Source organism: Panulirus ornatus, chromosome 15 (genome assembly GCF_036320965.1).
Source record: "Panulirus ornatus isolate Po-2019 chromosome 15, ASM3632096v1, whole genome shotgun sequence".
Lineage (NCBI taxonomy): Eukaryota > Metazoa > Arthropoda > Malacostraca > Decapoda > Palinuridae > Panulirus > Panulirus ornatus.
In genome coordinates, this window is record NC_092238.1 from 18,665,575 (window position 1) to 18,691,372 (window position 25,798).

Genomic DNA, 25,798 nt, shown 5'->3' on the forward strand with positions numbered 1-25,798 from the left:
CCTACACGTACACATGCCTTACATCCTCGATAAAAACTTTTCACTGCTTCTAACAACTTGCCTCCCAAACCATATATTCTTAATACCTTCCATAGTGCATCTCTATCAACTCTATCATATGCCTTCTCCAGATCCATAAATTCTACATACAAATCCATTTGCTTTTCTAAGTATTTCTCACATACTTTCTTCAAAGCAAACACCTTGATCCACACATCCTCTACCACTTCTGAAACCACACTGCTCTCTCCCAATCTGATGCTCTGTACATGCCTTCACCCTCTCAATCAATACCCGCCCATATAATTTCCCAGGAATACTTAACAAACTTTTTTTTTTTTTTTTTGTCTCCCGCATTTGCGAGGTAGCGCAAGGAAACAGACGAAAGAAACTTATACCTCTGTTATTTGAGCACTCACTCTTATCCCCTTTGCCTTTGTACAATGGCACTATGCAAGCATTCCGCCAATCCTCAGGCACCTCACCATGAATCTTACATACATTACATAACCTTACCAACCAGTCAACAATACAGTCACCCCCTTTTTTAATAAATTCCACTGCGATACCATCCAAACCTGCTGCCTTGCCGGCTTTCATCTTCCGCAAAGCTTTTACTGCCTCTTCTCCGTTTACCAAATCATTTTCCCTAACCCTCTCACTTTGCACACCACCTCGACCAAAACACCCTATATCTGCCTCTCTATCATCAAACACATTCAACAAACCTTCAAAATACTCACTCCATCTCCTTCTCACATCACCACTACTTATTATCACCACCCCATTAGCCCCCTTCACTGAAGTTCCCATTTGCTCCCTTGTCTTATGCACTTTGTTTACCTCCTTCCAAAGCATCTTTTTATTCTCCCTAAAATTTAATAATACTCTCTCACCCCAACTCTCATTTGCCCTCTTTTTCACCTCTTGCACCTTTCTCTTGACCTCCTGCCTCTTTCTTTTATACACTACCCACTCATTTGCATTTTTTCCTTGCAAAAATCCTCCAAAGGCCTCTCTCTTCTCTTTCACTAATAATCTTACTTCTTCATCCCACCATACACTACCCTTTTTAATGAAACCACCTCCCACGCTTCTCATGCCACAAGCATCTTTTTCGCAAGCCATCACTGTTTCCCTAAATACATCCCATTCCTCCCCCACTCCCCTTACCTCCTTTGTTCTCACCTTTTTCCATTCTGTACTCAGTCTCTCCTGGTACTTCCTTACACAAGTCTCCTTCCCAAGCTCACTTACTCTCACCACTCTCTTCACCCCAACATTCTCTTTTCTTTTCTGAAAACTCCTACAAATCTTCACCTTCGCCTCCACAAGATAATGATCAGACATCCCTCCAGTTGCACCTCTCAGCACATTAACATCCAAAAGTCTCTCTTCCGCGCCTATCAATTAACATGTAATCCAATAACGCTCTCTGGCCATCTCTCCTACTTACATACGTATACTTATGTATATCTCGCTTTTTGAACCAGGTATTCCCAATCACCAGTCCTTTTTCAGCACATAAATCTACAAGCTCTTCACCATTTCCATTTACAACACTGAACGCCCCATGTATACCAATTATTCCCTCAACTTCCACATTACTCATCTTTGCATTCAAATCACCCATCACTATAACCCAGTCTTGTGCATCAAAACCACTAACACACTCATTCAGCTGCTCCCAAAACACTTGCCTCTCATGATCTTTCTTCTCTTGCCCAGGTGCATATGCACCAATAATCACCCATCTCTCTCCATCAACTTTCAGTTTTACCCATATCAATCTAGAGTTTACTTTCTTACACTCTATCACATACTCGCACAACTCCTGTTTCATGAGTAGTGCTTCTCCTTCCCTTGCTCTTGTTCTCTCACTAACCCCTGACTTTAGTCTGAAGACATTCCCAAACCACTCTTCCCCTTTACCCTTGAGCTTCTTTTCACTCAGAGCGAAAAGATACAGGTTCCTTTCCTCAAGCATACTACCTATACTACATATACATATCAATATATACATTTTTTTTTCTTTTTTTTTTTTGCTTTGTCGCTGTCTACCGCGTTTGCGAGGTAGCACAAGGAAACAGACGAAAGAAATGGCCCAACCCACCCCCATACACATGTATATACATACACGTCTACACACGCAAATCTACATACCCATACATCTTAATGTACACATATATATACACACACAGACACATACATATATACACATGCACACAGGTCACACTGTCTGCCTTTATTCATTTCCATCGCCCCCTCGCCACACATGGAATAACATCCCCCTCGCCTCTCATGTGTGCGAGGTAGCACTAGGAAAAGATAACAAAGACCCCATTCATTCACACTCAGTCTCTAGCTGTCATGCAATAATGCCCGAAACCACAGCTCCCTTTCTACATCCAGGCCCCACAGAACTTTACATGGTTTACCCCAGACGCTTCACATGCCCTGGTTCAATCCATTGACAGCACGTCGACCCCGGTATACCACATCGATCCAATTCACTCTATTCCTTGCCCGCCTTTCACCCTCCTGCATGTTCAGGCCATGATTACTCAAAATCTTTTTCACTCCATCTTTCCACCTCCAATTTGGTCTCCCACTTCTCCTCGTTCCCTCCACCTCCGACACATATATCCTCTTGGTCAATCCCTCCTCACTCATTCTCCCCATGTGCCCAAACCATTTCAAAACACCCTCATCTGCTCTCTCAACCACGCTGTTTCTATTTCCACACATCTCTCTTACCCTTACATTACTTACTCGATCAAACCACCTCACACCACATATTGTCCTCAAACATCTTGTTTCCAGCACATCCACCCTCCTGCGCACAACTCTATCCATAGCCCACGCCTCGCAACCATACAACATTGTTGGAACCACTATTCCTTCAAACATAGCCATTTTTGCTTTCCGAGATAATGTTCTCAACTTCCACACATTCTTCAAGGCTCCCAGGATTTTCGCCACCTCCCCCACCCTATGATTCACTTCTGCTTCCATGGTTCCATCCGCTGCCAAATCCACTCCCAGATATCTAAAACACTTTACTTCCTCCAGTTTTTCTCCATTCAAACTTACCTCCCAACTGACTGTACCTAATAACCTTGCTCTTATTCATATTTACTCTTAACTTTATTCTTTCACACACTTTACATATATGCATATATACACATACACAGCCATATACATATGTACACATGTACATGCTCATACTCACTTGCCTTCAATCATTCCCAGCACCACTCTACCCTACAGGAAACAGCATCTCTGTCTCATGTGTTAGCGAGGTAGCACTATGAAAACAGAGAAAAAAAGCCACATTCGTTCACATTCAGTCTCCAGCTGTCATGTGTAATGCACCAAAACCATAACTCCCTATCAGCATCCAGGCCCTACAGACCTTTCCCTGATTTACCCCAGATGTTTTACATACTCTCGTTGAGCACATTTACAGCATGTTGACCCCGATATACCACATTGTTCCATTTCACTCTATTCCTTGCATGCCTCACACCCTCCTGTTTGTTCAGGCCTAGATTACTCAAAATCTTTTTCACTCCATCCTTCCACCTCTAATTTGGTCTCTAGTTTTTCCTTGTTTCATCCACCTCAGACACATATATCCTGTGTGTCAGCCTTTCCTCACTCATTTGTTCCATATGTTTAAACCATTTTAACACACTCTCTTCTGCTCTCTCAACCACACACTTTTTTTATTTCCACGCATCTCTCTTACCCTTTCATTACTTACTTGATCAAACCACCTCACATTACATATTGTCCTCAAGCGTTTCATTTCTAACTCATCCACACCTCTTCTGTATGACCCTATCTATAGCCCTTGCCTCGCAATCATGTGATATTTTTGGAACAACTAATCTTTCGAACATACCCATTTTTGCTGTCCGAGATAACGTTCTTTCCTTCCTTTCATTTTTCATTGTTCCCAGAACCTTTGCTCCTATTTTTGCTCTCCAAGATAACGTTCTCTCCTTCCTAACATTTTTCATTGTTCCCAGAACCTTTGCTCCCTCCCCACCCTATGACTCGTTTCCACCTCCATGGTTCCATTTGCTGCTAAGTCCACTCCCAGGTATCTAAAACACTTTACTTCCTCTAGTTTTTCTCCATTCAAACTCATCCCATCTAACTTGTTTCTGAACTCTGCTGAACTGAATAACCTTGCTCTTATCACATTTACTCTCAACTATCTCCTTTCACACACTTTTCCAAGCTCAGTCACCAACTTCTGGAGTTTCTTACTCGAATCAGCCACCAGTGCTGAATCATCAGTGAACAGCTGACTCACTTCCCCAGCCCTCTCATGCAAACCAGACTCACCCCTTTCTCCAAAACTCTTGCATTTACACCCATAACCACCTCATCCATAAACAAATTAAACAACCTTAGGGACAGCACACACTGCAGCAGCAGACAGACCTTCACTGGGTAACAGTCACTCTCATCTCTTCCTACTCCTACGCATGCATTACACCCTAGATAAAAACTTTTCACTGCTATTAGGAGCTTACCTTCCACACCATATACTCTTAAGACCCTCCACAAAGCATCTCTATCCACCCTATCATATACCTTCTCCAGATCCATAAATGGCACATACAAATCCACCTGTTTCTCTAAGTATTTCTCACATATATTCTTCAAAGTAAATGCCTGATCCACACATCCTCTACCACCTCTGAAACCACACTGCTCCTCCCCAGTCTGATACTTTCTATCATTACCCTCTCATGCAGTTTTCCAGAAAAGCTCAAACTTATGCCCAAGTAGTTTGAACACTCACCGTTATCCCCTTTGCCTTTGTACATGCATTCCATCAATCCTTAGGCACTTTACTATGATCCATACATACATCAATGATCCTTACCAACCGATCAACAACGCAGTCACCCGCTTTCTTGATAAATTCAACTACAGTACCGTCCAAGTCCACCACCTTGCTGCATTTCATTTTCTGCAAGGCTTTCAGCACCTTTTCTCTTTTCACCAAACCACTCTCTCTGGCTCTCTCTTCACACACCGCTCCAACCAAAACACCCTAAATCTGCCACTCTATCATCAGACACTTTCAAGAAACCTTCAAAATACTCACTCTATCTCCTAATTTCATCACTACTTTTTATCACTTCCCCCCTTGCCCCCTTTACGAATGTTTCGATTTGTTCTCATCTTACACGTTATTTACCTCCTTCCAATAAATCTTTTTTTTTTTTTTTATACCTCGTCGCTGTCTCCCGCGTTTGCGAGGTAGCGCAAGGAAACAGACGAAAGAAATGGCCCAACCCCCCCCCATACACATGTACATACACACGTCCACACACGCAAATATACATACCTACACAGCTTTCCATGATTTACCCCAGACGCTTCACATGCCTTGATTCAATCCACTGACAGCACGTCAACCCCTGTATACCACATCGCTCCAATTCACTCTATTCCTTGCCCTCCTTTCACCCTCCTGCATGTTCAGGCCCCGATCACACAAAATCCTTTTCACTCCATCTTTCCACCTCCAATTTGGTCTCCCTCTTCTCCTCGTTCCCTCCACCTCCGACACATATATCCTCTTGGTCAATCTTTCCTCACTCATTCTCTCCATGTGCCCAAACCATTTCAAAACACCCTCTTCTGCTCTCTCAACCACGCTCTTTTTATTTCCACACATCTCTCTTACCCTTACGTTACTTACTCGATCAAACCACCTCACACCACACATTGTCCTCAAACATCTCATTTCCAGCACATCCATCCTCCTGCGAACAACTCTATCCATAGCCCACGCCTCGCAACCATACAACATATTTGGAACCACTATTCCTTCAAACATACCCATTTTTGCTTTCCGGGATAATGTTCTCGACTTCCACACATTTTTCAAGGCTCCCAAAATTTTCGCCCCCTCCCCCACCCTATGATCCACTTCCGCTTCCATGGTTCCATCCGCTGACAGATCCACTCCCAGATATCTAAAACACTTCACTTCCTCCAGTTTTTCTCCATTCAAACTCACCTCCCAATTGACTTGACCCTCAACCCTACTGTACCTAATAACCTTGCTCTTATTCACATTTACTCTTAACTTTCTTCTTCCACACACTTTACCAAACTCAGTCACCAGCTTCTGCAGTTTCTCACATGAATCCGCCACCAGCGCTGTATCATCAGCGAACAACAACTGACTCACTTCCCAAGCTCTCTCATCCCCAACAGACTTCATACTTGCCCCTCTTTCCAAGACTCTTGCATTTACCTCCCTAACAACCCCATCCATAAACAAATTAAACAACCATGGAGACATCACACACCCCTGCCGCAAACCTACATTCACTGAGAACCAATCACTTTCCTCTCTTCCTACACGTACACATGCCTTACATCCTCGATAAAAACCTTTCACTGCTTCTAACAACTTGCCTCCCACACCATATATTCTTAATACCTTCCACAGAGCATCTCTATCAACTCTATCATATGCCTTCTCCAGATCCATAAATGCTACATACAAATCCATTTGCTTTTCTAAGTATTTCTCACATACATTCTTCAAAGCAAACACCTGATCCACACATCCTCTACCACTTCTGAAACCACACTGCTCTTCCCCAATCTGATGCTCTGTACATGCCTTCACCCTCTCAATCAATACCCTCCCATATAATTTACCAGGAATACTCAACAAACTTATACCTCTGTAATTTGAGCACTCACTCTTATCCCCTTTGCCTTTGTACAATGGCACTATGCACGCATTCCGCCAATCCTCAGGCACCTCACCATGAGTCATACACACATTAAATAACCTTACCAACCAGTCAACAACACAGTCACCCCATTTTTTAATAAATTCCACTGCAATACCATCCAAACCTGCTGCCTTGCCGGCTTTCATCTTCCGCAAAGCTTTTACTACCTCTTCTCTGTTTACCAAATCATTTTCCCTAACCCTCTCACTTTGCACACCACCTCGACCCAAACACCCTATATCTGCCACTCTGTCATCAGACACATTCAACAAACTTTCAAAATACTCATTCCATCTCCTTCTCACATCACCACTACTTGTTATCACCTCCCCATTTACGCCCTTCACTGAAGTTCCCATTTGCTCCCTTGTCTTACGCACCCTATTTACCCCCCTCCAGAACATCTTTTTATTCTCCCTAAAATTTACTGATAGTCTCTCACCCCAACTCTCATTTGCCCTTTTTTTCACCTCTCGCACCTTTCTCTTGACCTCCTGTCTCTTTCTTTTATACTTCTCCCACTCAATTGCATTTTTTCCTTGCAAAAATCGTCCAAATGCCTCTCTTCTCTTTCACTAATACTCTTACTTCTTCATCCCACCACTCACTACCCTTTCTAAGCAGCCCACCTCCCACTCTTCTCATGCCACAAGCATCTTTTGCGCACTCCATCACTGATTCCCTAAATACATCCCATTCCTCCCCCACTCCCCTTACTTCCATTGTTCTCACCTTTTTCCATTCTGTACACAGTCTCTCCTGATACTTCCTCACACAGGTCTCCTTCCCAAGCTCACTTACTCTCACCACCTTCTTCACCCCAACATTCACTCTTCTTTTCTGAAAACCCATACTAATCTTCACCTTAGCCTCCACAAGATAATGATCAGACATCCCTCCAGTTGCACCTCTCAGCACATTGACATCCAAAAGTCTCTCTTTCGCACGCCTGTCAATTAACACGTAATCCAATAACGCTCTCTGGCCATCTCTCCTACTTACATAAGTATACTTATGTATATCTCGCTTTTTAAACCAGGTATTCCCAATCATCAGTCCTTTTTCAGCACATAAATCTACAGCTCTTCACAATTTCCATTTACAACACTGAACACCCCATGCATACCAATTATTCCCTCAACTGCCACATTACTCACCTTTGCATTCAAATCACCCATCACTATAACCCGGTCTCGTGCATCAAAACCGCTAACACACTCATTTAGCTGCTCCCAAAACACTTGCCTCTCATGATCTTTCTTCTCATGCCCAGGTGCATATGCACCAATAATCACCCACCTCTCTCCATCAACTTTCAATGTTTCAATCTTTTTATTCTCCCTAAAGTTTAATGATACTCTCACCCCAACTCTCATTTGAACTTTTTTTCAACCCTTGCACCTTCCTCTTGACCTCCTGCTGCTTTCTCTTTTACATCTCCCAGTCATTTGCACTCCTTCCTTACAGGTACCCATTTTATCGATCACTTACTAGGTTTGGATGAACAGTTAGGTTGACTGTGGACTGACTGATGTAACCTATGCACTTGTCCTTGGGTGGCCCATAAATGTGTCATGGTCAAAAATGTTAACTGTTGCACCTTGGAATTGTATGATTTGAAGTTCATACTACATAATTAAAAAGTTGAGAATTTTATTATTATGACCCTTTGGAAAAGTTGGTGAACGTTCATATTAGTTGAGGTGCAGTATTGGAACATTATGAAAATTTTGTGCAGTGTGTGTACACTATTACCCCAGTTAGTGCTACCAGTAAGAGCAGTGTTACATTATAGCACCCTTGCTTGCATCTTAGAGCTCTAGTTCTACCAGAAAAAAGATAATGAAAATCCATAAGTCAAAAGTCACGAGTCTGAACACTTAAAATACGCCAAGAGGAACTCTTTCATTTATACTCTTTTGGCCAGTGAGAGCCCCTAATACACACACACACTTACATCCATTTGGTGCTGAGTGCTCTCCTGTGTTAGTTCTGTACTAATTTTGCTGTGCTTACACTGTGCACACATTCTTGCTGATTCACCTATATTTCAATGTTATTGTATCTGATTTTTGCCATTGTGTAGACGACTGCCAGTAAGTTCTAACTAGTGCTGCTAGTGAATTTATAGTCCTAAGGAAGAGCATCTCTTTGAATGTCAAATTACAAGTATTGGGACAGTTGGAAGCTGATGAGCATCAGATTGAAGTCAGCAACACTTTCAAATTGGCTGCATTGGCATATAGAACCAATATTAAGCATGCAGACAAGATGAAAGCTTTAGCCATGACAAACATGAAGTTAACAGCATCAAAGGTGACTTGTTCAAGAGCAATTTATTGAAAAATTGAAGTAAGCTAAATTTGGAGCTCTCAATTTAAAGAAATTCTCATTGGGAGTTTATTGAACTATGTATAGAGTTTCTCGATGGAGGTGTGGATGACCAAAGGATTATCTGCAGATGACCAAGTACACTCCACAAGGCCAGATGGATGTCAGAGTTACTGTATTTCATTTAAATCTGCATGCTTGAGAAGCAGAGTCAGCAGCTACCACCTGGGGCAATCACCACTAGGAAACAAGTTTTAGAAGTAAGAAATTTTGTCATCTTTACCACCTTTATCTATAGTGTTTAGTGGATGACCTGCATGTCTTCTGTGGATGCACTATGGCCCAACATCTGTTGCAGCATGAGGCTGTAAACACATTGATCTCTAAGAGTTTAAAACAGCATCTCTGGTATCTTACTGATGAAATGGTTCCTTTTGCACTTTTCAGGATCAACATGCCAACAGAAGAATGTTGTGTGCTTGCCAACTGCCTCTTTTGTAATCACACCAGACAGTGAATTGTCCGAATGATGAGAATGCTTTAGAATGGGATTTCGGAAGACTATATTTCCATCTGCAGTCACTGCTTTGAAATGGGATTTTGGAAACCTAAATATCCATCTGTAATCACTATCCCAACAGCATTTTCTGACTTGAGTGGCAGAGACTCCTGTTTCACATTTCACGCTCTCTAGCTCCTTCCAAAATTCCTTTCAGATGATGAAAACTAACAATTGTCTACGGAGTACTAGACATCTGCAATCAACTTGAAATAAGTAAATAGATAATGTCAGTGACTGTGCTTAGCATGGAGTCAAACTTGGTTCAGAATATCTGTCATCAGCCAAGAGTGAAAAATACTACCAGAATATGCTCCAAGTTGTTGAACAGAAGTGTAACAAGCTCCCAAACCTGTGTAAATGATATTCAGTGACTAATGTGTTTAACAGTATAACTAATGTGTTATCAGTGGAACTAATACTTAGATCATTCTCCTTTAGAAATTCAATTTCAGTGCATACTTATAGCGAATATTTGAGTGTACGTAGAATTGTAGTGCTCCCATAATAAACAGTGAGTGATTACCGATTTTATTAGAATAACGTTTGTTCTAAGAGTTTTGTCAGCAACTGTATGAGTGAAGATGGTGGAGTATAAGCTGTAAATATATAACTAATGGTATTTATTTATTTATTTATTTATTTTGCTTTGTCGCTGTCTCCCGTGTTAGCGAGGTAGCGTAAGGAAACAGATGAAAGAATGGCCCAACCCACCCACATACACATGTATATACGTACACGTCCACACACGCAAATATACATACCTTACCTATACATCTCATTGTACACGTATATGTACACACACAGACATATACATATATACACATGTACATAATTCATACTGTCTGCCTTTATTCATTCCCATCGCCACCTCGCCACACATGGAATAACAACCCCCTCCCCCCTCATGTGTGCGAGGTAGCGCTAGGAAAGACAACAAAGGCCCCATTCGTTCACACTCAGTCTCTAGCTGTCATGTAATAATGCACCGAAACCACAGCTCCCTTTCCACATCCAGGCCCCACAGAACTTTCCATGGCTTACCCCAGACGCTTCACATGCCCTGGTTCAATCCATTGACAGCACGTCAACCCCAGTATACCACATCATTCCAATTCACTCTATTCCTTGCACACCTTTCACCCTCCTGCATGTTCAGGCCCCGATCACTCAAAATCTTTTTCACTCCATCTTTCCACCTCCAATTTCGTCTCCCACTTCTCCTCATTCCCTCCACCTCTGACAAATATATATCCTCTTGGTCAATCTTTCCTCACTCATTCTCTCCATGTGACCAAACCATTTCAAAACACCCTCTTCTGCTCTCTCAACCACGCTGTTTCTATTTCCACACATCTCTCTTACCCTTACATTACTTACTCGATCAAACCACCTCACACCACATATTGTCCTCAAACATCTCATTTCCGGCACATCCACCCTCTTGTGCACAACTCTATCCATAGCCCACGCCTCGCAGCCATACAACATTGTTGGAACCACTATTCCTTCAAACATACGCATTTTTGCTTTCCGAGATAATGTTCTCAACTTCCAAACATTCTTCAAGGCTCCCAGAATTTTCGCCCCCTCCCCCACCCTATGATTCACTTCCACTTCCATGGTTCCATCCATTGCCAGATCCACTCCCAGATATCTAAAACACTTTACTTCCTCCAGTTTTTCTCCATTCAAACTTACCTCCCAATTGACTTGACCCTCAACCCTACTGTACCTAATAACCTTGCTCTTATTTACATTTACTCTTAACTTTCTTCTTTCACACACTTTACGAAACTCAGTCATCAGCTTCTGCAGTTTCTCACATGAATCAGCCACCAGTGCTGTATCATCAGCGAACAGCAGCTGACTCACTTCCCAAGCTCTCTCATCCACAACAGTCTGCATACTTGCTCCTCTTTCCAGAACTCTTGCATTCACCTCCCTAACAACCCCATCCATAAACAAATTAAACAACCATGGAGACATCACACACCCCTGCCGCAAACCTACATTCACTGAGAACCAATCACTTTCCTCTCTTCCTACACGTACACATGCCTTATATCTTCGATAAAAACTTTTCACTGCTTCTAACAACTTGCCTCCCATACCATATATTCTTAATACCTTCCACAGAGCATCCCTATCAACTCTATCATATACCTTTTCCAGATCCATAAATGCTACATCCATTTTCTTTTCTAATGTATGTATGACTCATGGTGAGGTGCCTGAGGATTGGCGGAATGCGTGCATAGTGCCATTGTACAAAGGCAAAGGGGATAAGAGTGAGTGCTCAAATTACAGAGGTATAAGTTTGTTGAGTATTCCTGGTAAATTATATGGGAGGGTATTGATTGAGAGGGTGAAGGCATGTACAGAGCATCAGATTGGGGAAGAGCAGTGTGTTTTCAGAAGTGGTAGAGGATGTGTGGATCAGGTGTTTGCTTTGAAGAATGTATGTGAGAAATACTTAGAAAAGCAAATGGATTTGTATGTTGCATTTATGGATCTGGAGAAGGCATATGATAGAGTTGATAGAGATGCTCTGTGGAAGGTATTAAGAATATATGGTGTGGGAGGCAAGTTGTTAGAAGCAGTGAAAAGTTTTTATCGAGGATATAAGGCATGTGTACGTGTAGGAAGAGAGGAAAGTGATTGGTTCTCAGTGAATGTAGGTTTGCGGCAGGGGTGTGTGATGTCTCCATGGTTGTTTAATTTGTTTATGGATGGGGTTGTTAGGGAGGTGAATGCAAGAGTTTTGGAAAGAGGGGCAAGTATGAAGTCTGTTGTGGATGAGAGAGCTTGGGAAGTGAGTCAGTTGTTGTTCGCTGATGATACAGTGCTGGTGGCTGATTCATGTGAGAAACTGCAGAAGCTGGTGACTGAGTTTGGTAAAGTGTGTGAAAGAAGAAAGTTAAGAGTAAATGTGAATAAGAGCAAGGTTATTAGGTACAGTAGGGTTGAGGGTCAAGTCAATTGGGAGGTGAGTTTGAATGGAGAAAAACTGGAGGAAGTGAAGTGTTTTAGATATCTGGGAGTGGATCTGGCAGCGGATGGAACCATGGAAGTGGAAGTGGATCATAGGGTGGGGGAGGGGGCGAAAATTCTGGGAGCCTTGAAGAATGTGTGGAAGTCGAGAACATTATCTTGGAAAGCAAAAATGGGTATGTTTGAAGGAATAGTGGTTCCAACAATGTTGTATGGTTGCGAGGCATGGGCTATGGATAGAGTTGTGCGCAGGAGGATGGATGTGCTGGAAATGAGATGTTTGAGGACAATGTGTGGTGTGAGGTGGTTTGATCGAGTAAGTAACGTAAGGGTAAGAGAGATGTGTGGAAATAAAAAGAGCGTGGTTGAGAGAGCAGAAGAGGGTGTTTTGAAATGGTTTGGGCACATGGAGAGAATGAGTGAGGAAAGATTGACCAAGAGGATATATGTGTCGGAGGTGGAGGGAGCAAGGAGAAGAGGGAGACCAAATTGGAGGTGGAAAGATGGAGTGAAAAAGATTTTGTGTGATCGGGGCCTGAACATGCAGGAGGGTGAAAGGAGGGCAAGGAATAGAGTGAATTGGAGCGAGGTGGTATACTGGGGTTGACGTGCTGTCAGTGGATTGAATCAAGGCATGTGATGCGTCTGGGGTAAACCATGGAAAGCTGTGTAGGTATGTATATTTGCGTGTGTGGACGTATGTATATACATGTGTATGGGGGTGGGTTGGGCCTTTTCTTTCGTCTGTTTCTTTGCGCTACCTTGCAAACGCGGGAGACAGCGAAAAGCAAAAAAAAAAAAAAAAAATTGCTTTTCTAAGTATTTCTCACATACATTCTTCAAAGCAAACACCTGATCCACACATCCTCTACCACTTCTGAAACCACACTGCTCTTCCCCAATCTGATGCTCTGTACATGCCTTCACCCTCTCAATCAATACCCTCCCATATAATTTACCAGTGGATACTCAACAAACTTTTTTTTTTATTATACTTTGTCGCTGTCTCCCGCGTTTGCGAGGTAGCGCAAGGAAACAGACGAAAGAAATGGACCAACCCCCCCCCCCCATACACATGTATATACATACGTCCACACACGCAAATATACATACCTACACAGCTTTCCATGGTTTACCCCAGACGCTTCACATGCCCTGCTTCAATCCACTGACAGCACGTCAACCCCGGTATACCACATCGCTCCAATTCACTCTATTCCTTGCCCTCCTTTCACCCTCCTGCATGTTCAGGCCCCGATCACACAAAATCTTTTTCACTCCATCTTTCCACCTCCAATTTGGTCTCCCTCTTCTCCTTGTTCCCTCCACCTGCGACACATATATCCTCTTGGTCAATCTTTCCTCACTCATCCTCTCCATGTGCCCAAACCACTTCAAAACACCCTCTTCTGCTCTCTCAACCACGCTCTTTTTATTTCCACACATCTCTCTTACCCTTACGTTACTCACTCGATCAAACCACCTCACACCACACATTGTCCTCAAACATCTCATTTCCAGCACATCCATCCTCCTGTGCACAACTCTATCCATAGCCCACGCCTCGCAACCATACAACATTGTTGGAACCACTATTCCTTCAAACATACCCATTTTTGCTTTCCAAGATAATGTTCTCGACTTCCACACATTCTTCAAGGCTCCCAGAATTTTCGCCCCCTCCCCCACCCTATGATCCACTTCCGCTTCCATGGTTCCATCCGCTGCCAGATCCACTCCCAGATATCTAAAACACTTCACTTCCTCCAGTTTTTCTCCATTCAAACTCACCTCCCAATTGACTTGACCCTCAACCCTACTGTACCTAATAACCTTGCTCTTATTCACATTTACTCTTAACTTTCTTCTTCCACACACTTTTCCAAACTCAGTCACCAGCTTCTGCAGTTTCTCACATGAATCAGCCACCAGCGCTGTATCATCAGCGAACAACAACTGACTCACTTCCCAAGCTCTCTCATCCCCAACAGACTTCATACTTGCCCCTCTTTCCAAAACTCTTGCATTTACCTCCCTAACAACCCCATCCATAAACAAATTAAACAACCATGGAGACATCACACACCCCTGCCGCAAACCTACATTCACTGAGAACCAATCACTTTCCTCTCTTCCTACATGTACACATGCCTTACATCCTCGATAAAAACTTTTCACTGCTTCTAACAACTTGCCTCCCACACCATATATTCTTAATACCTTCCACAGAGCATCTCTATCAACTCTGTCATATGCCTTCTCCAGATCCATAAATGCTACATACAAATCCATTTGCTTTTCTAAGTATTTCTCACATACATTCTTCAAAGCAAACACCTGATCCACACATCCTCTACCACTTCTGAAACCACACTGCTCTTCCCCAATCTGATGCTCTGTACATGCCTTCACCCTCTCAATCAATACTCTCCCATATAATTTACCAGGAATACTCAACAAACTTATACCTCTGTAATTGGAGCACTCACTCTTATCCCCTTTGCCTTTGTACAATGGCACTATGCACGCATTCCGCCAATCCTCAGGCACCTCACCATGAGTCATACATACATTAAATAACCTTACCAACCAGTCAACAATACAGTCACCCCCTTTTTTAATAAATTCCACTGCAATACCATTCAAACCTGCTGCCTTGCCGGCTTTCATCTTCCACAAAGCTTTCACTACCTCTTCTCTGTTTACCAAATCATTTTCCCTAACCCTCTCACTTTGCACACCACCTCGACCAAAACACCCTATATCTGCCACTCTATCATCAAACACATTCAGCAAACCTTCAAAATACTCACTCCATCTCCTTCTCACATCACCACTACTTGTTATCATCTCCCCACTTGCGCCCTTCACCGAAGTTCCCATTTGCTCCCTTGTCTTACGCACTTTATTTACCTCCTTCCAGAACATCTTTTTATTCTCCCTAAAATTTAATGATACTCTCTCACCCCAACTCTCATTTGCCCTTTTTTTCACCTCTTGCACCTTTCTCTTGACCTCCTGTCTCTTTCTTTTATACATCTCCCACTCAATTGCATTTTTTCCCTGCAAAAATCGTCCAAATGCCTCTCTCTTCTCTTTCACTAATACTCTTACTTCTTCATCCCACCACTCACTACCCTTTCTAATCAACCCACCTCCCACTCTTCTCATGCCACAAGCATCTTTTGCGCAATCCATCACTGATTCCCTAAATACATCCCATTCCTCCCCCACTCCCCTTACTTCCATTGTTCTCACCTTTTTCCATTCTGTACTCAGTCTCTCCTGGTACTTCCTCACGCAGGTCTCCTTCTCAAGCTCACTTACTCTCACCACCCTCTTCACCCCAACATTCACTCTTCTTTTCTGAAAACCCATACAAATCTTCACCTTAGCCTCCACAAGATAATGATCAGACATCCCTCCAGTTGCACCTCTCAGCACATTAACATCCAAAAGTCTCTCTTTCGCACGCCTGTCAATTAACACATAATCCAATAACGCTCTCTGGCCATCTCTCCTACTTACATAAGTATATCTCGCTTTTTAAACCAGGTATTCCCAATCATCAGTCCTTTCTCAGCACATAAATCTACAAGCTCTTCACCATTTCCATTTACAACACTGAACACCCCATGTATATCAATTATTCCCTCAACTGCCACATTACTCACCTTTGCATTCAAATCACCCATCACTATGACCCGGTCTCGTGCATCAAAACCACTAACACACTCATTCAGCTGCTCCCAAAACACTTGCCTCTCATGATCTTTCTTCTCATGCCCAGGTGCATATGCACCAATAATCACCCATCTCTCTCCATCAACTTTCAGTTTTACCCATATCAATCTAGAATTTACTTTCTTACACTCTTTCACATACTCCCACAACTCCTGTTTCAGGAGTGGTGCTACTCCTTCCCTTGCTCTTGTCCTCTCACTAACCCCTGACTTTACTCCCAAGGCATTCCCAAACCACTCTTCCCCTTTACCCTTGAGCTTCGTTTCACTCAGAGCCAAAACATCCAGGCTCCTTTCCTCAAACATACTACCTATATCTCCATTTTTCTCATCATGGTTACATCCACACACATTTAGACACCCCAATCTAAGCCTTCGAGGAGGATGAGCACTCCCCGCGTGACTCCTTCTGTTTCCCCTTTTAGAAAGTTGAATACGAGGAGGGGAGGGTTTCTGGCCCCCCACTCCCATCCCCTTTAGTCGCCTTCTACGACACGTGAGGAATGAGTGGGAAGTATTCTTTCTCTGCTATCCCCAGGGGTAAATACAAAAATAATAAAGGAATGTAAAAAGATATAAAATTGGATGTTGAAATTGTTGATTTTTTGACATTTTCATATTATTACATTCATGCCATTGTTTGGACACATAAGAGATGTCCAGACTTACCCAAACTTCACAAAATTTGTTCATGTTGCTGATGGAGTATCTCTTACAGGGGTGCAGTTGCAAGTTCAGAGGCACACTCTTTCAGTATACAGAGTTGGATGCCATCAGGACCATAAGCCTTGCTTGTGTCCAGAGAGGGAAGTGCTTTTCCAACAGTTTGAAATGATATTACAGGGAGAGGCATAGGATTAGTAAGAGGAGCATCAAGGGGTGAAGGAATGTTAGAGTCATCCATGATGGAGTTAGAGGAAGAACAGGAACCAAAGTGAGTTACTTTGTCTCTGGGAGAGACAGCTATAGTACCATCAGAACATAAAAGTGAAGGAAAGGTAGAGATGACAGAAGTTGTTAGAGATGCCCTTAGCTAAAGACCAGAAAGACCTGTCAGTGGATAATGAGGAGAGGTTATCACACTTCCTTTGAATAAATGAATGCTGAACCTTGTGGATGATGCATTGCAGTGATTACGAGAAGTGATAAAAGTGAATGGGAGTCAGAGGAAGGAGAGCTTCTCCAAGCCCGATTTGGCTGAACCCTTGCCTGAATGACCTCAGTACAGGAATGGTTGAACCATGGATTGAAAGAAGAGGTTGTACTGAAGGAAGAGGGTGTAAATGCTTCCATTTCCTCAAGAATGACATCTGCTTTGTGTTTATCAAAGACAAAAGTGTCATGACATAAGACACAGTAATTTATCTAAGAAAAGTCAGAAAAGAAGTTAAGTAAGCTAATCTGGCCAGCTTTGTTGAGGTGCCAGTATTTATGCTCAGAAGGGGTAGCCAGATAGGGAGGTGCCATTGAAATAGATACATTTGTGAGAGTGTGACCAGATGAACCAATTGTGACATTCATGAGAGTGTGATCAGATGAATCAGTTGTGACATTTATGAGAGTAATCAGATGAACCAATTGTTTTGTTCGAATGGGATGAACTAGAGGTGAGAAACAGATCCAGAATATGAGGTGACTAGTCAGAGAAGTCAGGAATATGGGTAGGATGGGAGATAATTTGTTCTGAATCATTGAGAATGGAGAATGCGAAGGCTTCAATTCCTGCACCATCTGTATGAGAGAAGCTCAACTATTCCCTTGCCTGAATGACCTGAGTACAGGAATGGTTGAACCATGGATTGAAAGAAGAGGTTGTATTGGAGGAAGAGGGTATAAATAGTTCCATTCCCGCAAGAATAACATCTGCTATGTGTTTATCGAAGACAGAAGTGTCATGACATAATAGACAGTAATTTATCTAAGAAAAGCCAGAAAAGAAGTTGAGTAAGGTAGTCCAGCCAGCTTTGTTGAGGTGCCAGTATTTATGCTCAGAAGGGGTAGCCAGATAGGAGGTGCCATTGAAATAGATACATTTGTGAGAGTGTGATCAGATGAACCAATTGTGACATTCATGAGAGTGTGATCAGATGGACTAGTTGTGACATTTATGAGAGTAATTAGATGAACCAATTGTGTAGTTCGAATGGGATGAACTAGAGGTGAAAAACAGATCCAGAATATGAGGAGACTAGTCACAGGAGTCAGGAATATGGGTAGGATGGAAGATAATTTGTTCTGAATCATTGAGAATGGAGAATGTGAAGGCTTCAATTCCTGCACCATCCGTATGAGAGAAGCTCAACTATTCCCTTGCCTGAATGACCTGAGTACAGGAATGGTTGAACCATGGATTGAAAGAAGAGGTTGTATTGGAGGAAGAGGGTATAAATGGTTCCATTCCCGCAAGAATAACATCTGCTATGTGTTTATCGAAGACAGAAGTGTCATGACATAATAGACAGTAATTTATCTAAGAAAAGCCAGAAAAGAAGTTGAGTAAGGTAGTCCAGCCAGCTTTGTTGAGGTGCCAGTATTTATGCTCAGAAGGGGTAGCCAGATAGGGAGGTGCCATTGAAATAGATACATTTGTGAGAGTGTGATCAGATGAACCAATTGTGACATTCATGAGAGTGTGATCAGATGGACTAGTTGTGACATTTATGAGAGTAATTAGATGAACCAATTGTTTGGTTCGAATGGGATGAACTAGAGGTGAAAAACAGATCCAGAATATGAGGAGACTAGTCACAGGAGTCAGGAATATGGGTAGGATGGGAGATTATTTGCTCTGAATCATTGAGAAGGCAGAATGTGAAGGCTTCAATTCCTGCACCATCAGTATGAGAGAAGCTCAACCATTCCAGATGGTGAATTTTGAAATTCTCAGAGTAGAGGATCTTGGCTTGCAGATAAGAGGATGCCAGTCTCAGGTGTTTAGATAGTCAAAGAAAGATGTAAATTTTGTAGAATTAGAAGAACGACAGGCAAAACAGAGTCAGAGTGTGGTAGTTGGGAGACAGATCTTGAGCCACATAACATTAGAGTTTGGAGATTCAAGGTCCTTGAGGCATGCAACAGATGTGTTGATGTTGGAATAACCACACACATCACCTTTGAACAGGAATCGTGTGGAGATTATAGTTGGATATGAAAAAAGGAAATTGTGAGAACTTCATTAGACAGCTGTGTATCAGAGAGAAGTAACATATTAGATGTACTTGGCAGATGGTTTTCAGTAAAGGTGAGGTTATTAGAGAGACCACAAATATTGGTATAGTTATAGAAAAGGAGGAAGTTCTAACAGAGAGGGAGAAGCCATGGGAGGGGCCAATACTACTCCTGCCTGAGCCCTTCCTCTCCTTGGCAGTAGAGTCAGGTGTAAACCTGGAGATTCTTAGCATCCCATGATGCTGGGGACTAGGGGCAATAGATTTGTTGGACTCTATCTTGATAATGCTTAAGAGCATTTGAGTAGACACGAGTTGGCAAGAGTACTTATGTGAAGAAAATAAGCGAGATTGAAGTAGGTGTATGGTGCTTGTAAGGAGATGGCAGGATTATCCTGGTAGTCCTTTGATGAGACAAAGTAAGACCAGCAATCCTAACATGGAGAATGTCAGGTGGTTCCGTGCACCACTTTAATGCTCCTTAGTCAGGATGGTAGCACAACCCTAGGTGGCTGCTGTTAACAGCCTGCTACCTAATGGATTTCTCTGAGGGTAGGGGATGGGATATTATTTTAGTTAGCTAGGCTATTGGGAGGGGCCAATGCATTACCACTTGAGCCCTCCTTCTTGCTGGTAGCAGAGTCACACGATAAAGTGTAGTCAGAGGAGTATACCTAAAATTCACAAGGGCTGTGAGAAGGGGGGGGGGGGGCTTTTACTACCAGAGCCCTCCCTCTCCCTGGCAGCAGATTCACATATGCATGTAATGATGATAATCATGATTATTGATACTGATTACAATGTTCATTGTCTGGCTGTTCTTATCTCCTTGTCTGTGTCAAGTCTGTAAATATGTATGTCTGTGGCTTTGTTCTCCTACTCACCCTCTGTCATATGATGAATATGTGATTTTTCCCTTCTCCAATAAAGAGGTTTTTAAAGATCAGATTTGCAATACAGTTTTTTAAAAGGTATTATTTTCCATTTGTTTTACACTATTCCTCCAAATTTTACTTTGTTTTCCCCTTTACCCAGTTGTTATCATCCATCTTGTTTGTTGTTAACAGGTTCTCTCTCACATTGTTTCTGCATGGATAAAATAACCCTTTGCATAGGCATCAGAAAAAGGGAAGATTGATTTTGCCTATGGAGGGAGATACTATCAATTATAACTCTTAACATGAGTCTGTACAGCACTTGTTTGAAAACATTAAGTATCCTTCCAGATGTGAGGCACTGGCATATTTTTTAACATTTTAAGTCCTGCCATCATATAAGAAATCCAAACATAAATGATTGCTGCTCTTCCAGTAACCTTGCATAGGATAACTGAAAGCTCCAGATCATATACAGCACACTCACAATCAACTGCCTGAGACAGTCTGTACCATATGTAGCACATTAGCAATCAGTTGGTTAAGAATAGCTTAATAATGAAGAGAAAATAACCTTTAAAAAAAATTTGATTTTATGATAAGCGTTATTGTTCCATATATATTACCATACGGGAGTTGCAGATTAGGAATTTTAGCTTCCTATCTCGTATGTTTTTGGAGCTGAAAAACCCTCTAAGTGTAATCACTTTCAAAAAGCAGGAGCAAGAAAGACCAAAGTGAGAATTTGTTCCTGACGGCTTAGGCTTTGATATCTTAGTGGAGACATGGTTGTAACCAGGATGAAAAGAAGGGTGAGAGAAAGATGCTATGTTTGATGAGAAAAACTTTGATTTTCTGGCTCAGTGAATTAAAATTGAAATGGAGAGTGATAGAATGGTTGGGAACATTTTGAAAGTAAAGTACAGGACTAGGGAGAGGGCAGGAGGAACAAGAGGTTGACACTCATGAATAAGGAGCTGTGGGATAGTGTTAAAGAGTAAAAGGAAGTGCGTTGTGATGTGTTAGAAAGAAAGTAGACTGTGAAAGATGGGTGATTGTTAATGCTTATGCATCTAGTAGTGAGGGGGAAGTGAAGAAGAAAGGAATGCTTTCTGGGGGAGCTGAGTGAATGCTTTGGCAGATTTGGTGCAAGTGATCGAAACTTGTTGCTAGGATAGTTGATATGGCAAATTAATATAATTTTGGTGCATAGGATCCATGGTGTAAATGAAAAAGGGGAAGAGGTTTTCAAGTTGTGTCCTGAAAGGGGAATGGGGATTGGGAATTCTAGGGTTAAAAAAAGGTGCCTAAGTAAGCATGGGTGAGTGAGGTTGGGGATCAAGACAATAATCTCCTATGTGTTGGTTGACTAAGGAGAGATTGCTGGATGTGGAGCTGAGAGGGGCATCTTGTGGATTTTTAGATTACTTCATGGATGAGATGAGTTTAAGAGTTGGTGATTGTAGGAAAAGAGGAAATGATATCTGTGATATGAAAGTGAGATGCCATGAGAGATTGAGTAAAGAATAGCATAGGGTGAAACCAATTGAAACAAAAGTGGAAGGTAGTTAGGGAAGCATTGCTTAAATGTGTTGCATGTGGAAGTTGGGACATGGACATAGGAGAAATGGTAGGGAGTGGTGGAATTAAGTAGCCAGTGTGCTAGTGAAAAGAAAGGGAAGTGTATGGACAGTACCAGTAGAAGAGATTGTGAGTGATTAGGAGTTTAATTGAAAGTGACAGGAGGTCAAGAGAAAAGTACCCCACTGCAGTACCTGTGTATAGAATTGGAATTTTGATGTAAAGCAAGCTAAATAGAAAGAAGTTTTGTTTTTAGTGTTCACTTTTATTGGAAACTGTCAAACATATCATTCACACACCCACCATCTACTCTTGTATCTCTGGACCAGACCAACAAAGATAATGATATAAATTTCCATCTATTATCAGTTACTTTTGAATAATAATCTGTCATTTCACATTCCCTTCTTCCCCCCAAGTGTGATGTAAGAGTTTAGACCATGCTTGCCATTTAAGGTTTAAAGTTTCCTTGCAAATTTTTGAATGAAATTTGATATGTAAGCCACTTCAAAGTCATCTTTTATGATTCTCTTGCAGATCTTTGAAATGATATTTGATATGCGAGCCAACTCCAAGTACCAGGTGGGCTTTCCAAGGATCCCAGATAAGGTCGCCGATGAAAAGGAAGACTTGTTTTCCTCACTGATTCCTCCTTATTCCCCATACATAATGGTAGATCATAAGCATGGTCAACGACTTTATGAGGCTCATAAAGAAAGGGAACAGCAGCTCATGGAATTGTATTCACCCACAGGTGAGATTATTTTGTGTTGATTCTCTGATGGTTAGAGCAACATATAACAATCTTCAGCAGATATTTCAGGCACTGCAGATAGGGATATCTCTATATTTATCTTGAACTCCATCCCATGTATGTTCATATGATGGAGTTAGTGCTTTCAGCTATGTACATATTGTGAGTTAACTTTACAGAACTATGGTATTCATCCCCAACCCTCCAGTCATTTAAGAGCATCAGTACTTCGATAATATTAACTCCTCCCCTTACTTTTATTTCCAAAGTATGTTAAAAAATCATCTATTTTGATGTAGGTATATTATTATAAAAAAGTCCACATCAAGCACTAACCATAATTGAATGGTAAGGAGAATGATGAAAGAGGAAAAAAGAAAAAACAAAGAAAAATATTTACGAAATTTAGAGTGTGGAAAAAATCTTTCTTTTAAAAAATGCCCAGTTATTGTTATTGGGAAGTCCATGAATGGGTTGAGATTTCCAAAGCTTTGAGGTAGAGGAAATGAAATAGTTATTAAATGGCCCACCCATTAGTTGCCAATGGCATCACATTAATGATGTGCCACAGCAACTTGTCAACTATTGAGTGGTCTGGCTAGTGGTGGGGGCACACAAGTAGCCTGCTTTCACAAGTAAAAGCCAGAATGATACATATAGATGAGGGAAAGTGAACCAGCATTGTGTCGTTGGGCAAGTGGGTCAATTTTTTTTAGTTAACTTGGGAGAATTGATAAGTAGGACTGCTTTCAACTCAGTTCCTTCAAGTTGCTTTCGAATCAGTTCTTTCAAGTTACTTTCGACTCAGTAATTTTAAGTAAGGATGCAGAGCACGAACCCCCTCAGATGTGAGAACAGTACTTCATACAAGGACTGTTCTGAAGAAAAGAAATTTTGACATCTGTTTAAAAAGGACTCCCAGTGTTTTAGAGGCAGACTTAGGTATTTCCATAATGTGGGTTTTTCAAGAAAGTGTAGATGTTGGAGTAATACCAGGTATTTTCATTGAGTCAAGAGGTGGAATTACTGCTCCATTAAAGGAGAAAGGAAAGTTGTTAAGAATATTTTTTAGAGTGATGGACAGAAGCTGGGTCTTGGAGCCATTAAACTTAACTAGAGTTTGTTGACCCCACTGAAATATTCTGTCCAAGTCTGAGTTTTTTAAAGAAGTTGTATCAAGTTGAGAGGTAGATCAAGTGAGAAAAGAGGAAGCAGATTTGAAGGATGTGGAGGAATGCAGTGTTGAGTCATCATATGAGTATATTTGGGTATTTGTAGAAGAGAGGCAATCGTTGGTAAAAAGGAGAAAAAGTGTAGGAGACAGGACAGAACTTTGAGGGATACTGCTGTTAATGGAGAATGGGGAAGAGGCTGATCCATCAACACCCACAGAGATAGATCAGTCAGAGAGGAAGCTAGATATGAGGGAGCAGAGTGAGGAAGGGAAACCAAAAGAAGGGAACTTGGAGATGAGACCCCATTTCCACACCCTATCTGAAGGTTTGGTTATATCAAGGGCAGCTACACAGGATTCCCAAAGATCTTTCAGGGATGATGGGATATTGCCAGTGGATCTCTCCTTATTTGCTGATGATCAGAGAGAAGACTGTAAGATTCAAGATGTCTGAGGATATGGGATTGGGGAGGATTCAAAAACCTTAGAAATAGATAGATGTCAAAGCAACAGGATGATAGGTAGAAGGGTTAGAACAGTCACCCTTCTTAGGGATGGGTTGTACAAATGTATGTTCCCAAGAATAAGGAAAAATCTGGACTTTAAACAGAAACAGAATAGATGAGTAAGCACAAGTGCAAGTTTGGAGGCACATTCTTTAATTACAAGGGGATAGATGCCACCAGGTCCAGAGAGAGACATGCATTTTGGACTGTTGGAAAAGAGATTACAGGAAGGGGCATATGATTAATTAGATGAGCATAGGGGAGAGAAGGAATGTTAGAGCCATCCAGAATAGAGTTAGAGAAGAAACAAAAACCAAAGTGAGTTGTTTAATCTGTAAGAAATACAGCAATTCTACCATCAGAATGGAAAAGGGAAGGAAAGGTAGAGTGACATAAGTTGTTTGCGATGCCCTTAGCTAAAAAACAAAGATTTACCATCAGATGAAGAGGAGAGGTTATCATACTTCCTTTGAATAAATGAATGATATGCCTCATGGATAATGTATTTAAAGTAATTTGGGACATGATGAATGCTGAATGGGAGTTGAAGGAAAGAGAGTTTTTTCAAGCCCAGTATCCCTGATCCCATGCCTGAATGGTCTCAAAAGTATTTTGTGAAAATTCTACAAGAAGGATGTTAGCACTTTCATATAGGTTATGATTTTGTGATAGTATTATGCAGGGGGCTAGAAACCCTCCCCTGCTTGTATTTTAACTTCATAAAAGGGGAAACAAAAGAAGTCATGCGGGGAGTGCTCATCCTCCTCGAAGGCTCAGATTGGGGTGTCTAAAAGTGTGTGGATGTAACCAAGATGAGAAAAAAGGAGAGATAAGTAGTATGTTTGAGGAAAGGAACCTGGATATTTTGACTCTGAGTGAAATGAAGCTCAAGGGTAAAGGGGAAGAGTTGTTTGGGAAAGTCTTGTGAGTAAAGTCAGGGGTTGGTGAGAGGACAAGAGCAAAGGAAAGAGTAGCACTACTCCAGAAGCGGGAGTTCTGGGAGTATGTGTTAGAATGCTAGAAAGTAAACTCTAGATTGATATGGGTAAAACTGAAAGTGGATGGAGAGAGAGGGGTGATTATTGGTGCCTATGCACCTAGTCATGAGAAGATCATGAGAGGCAAGTGTTTTGGGAGCAGCTGAGTGAGTGTGTTAGCAGCTTTGATGCACGAGACTGGGTTATAGTGATGGGTGATTTGAATGCAAAGGTGAGTAATATGGCAGTCGAGGATATAATTGGTGTACATGGGGTGTTCAGTGCTGTAAATGGAAATGGTGAAGAGCTTGTAGATTTGTACGCTGAAAAAGGACTGATGATTGGGAATACCTGG

General features: G+C 41.8%; 1 protein-coding gene across 1 annotated transcript in view; it reads left to right on the top strand.

Moving 5' to 3' along the window:
* LOC139753738 (tuberin-like) overlaps positions 1-25,798 on the top strand; it is a 466,749-nt gene that overhangs the window by 187,293 nt on the left and 253,658 nt on the right. Inside the window, exon 11 of the mRNA XM_071670535.1 lies at positions 22,570-22,786. Within this exon, the coding sequence (XP_071526636.1) occupies positions 22,570-22,786 (217 nt within the window). The remainder of the gene's footprint in view (positions 1-22,569; positions 22,787-25,798) is intronic.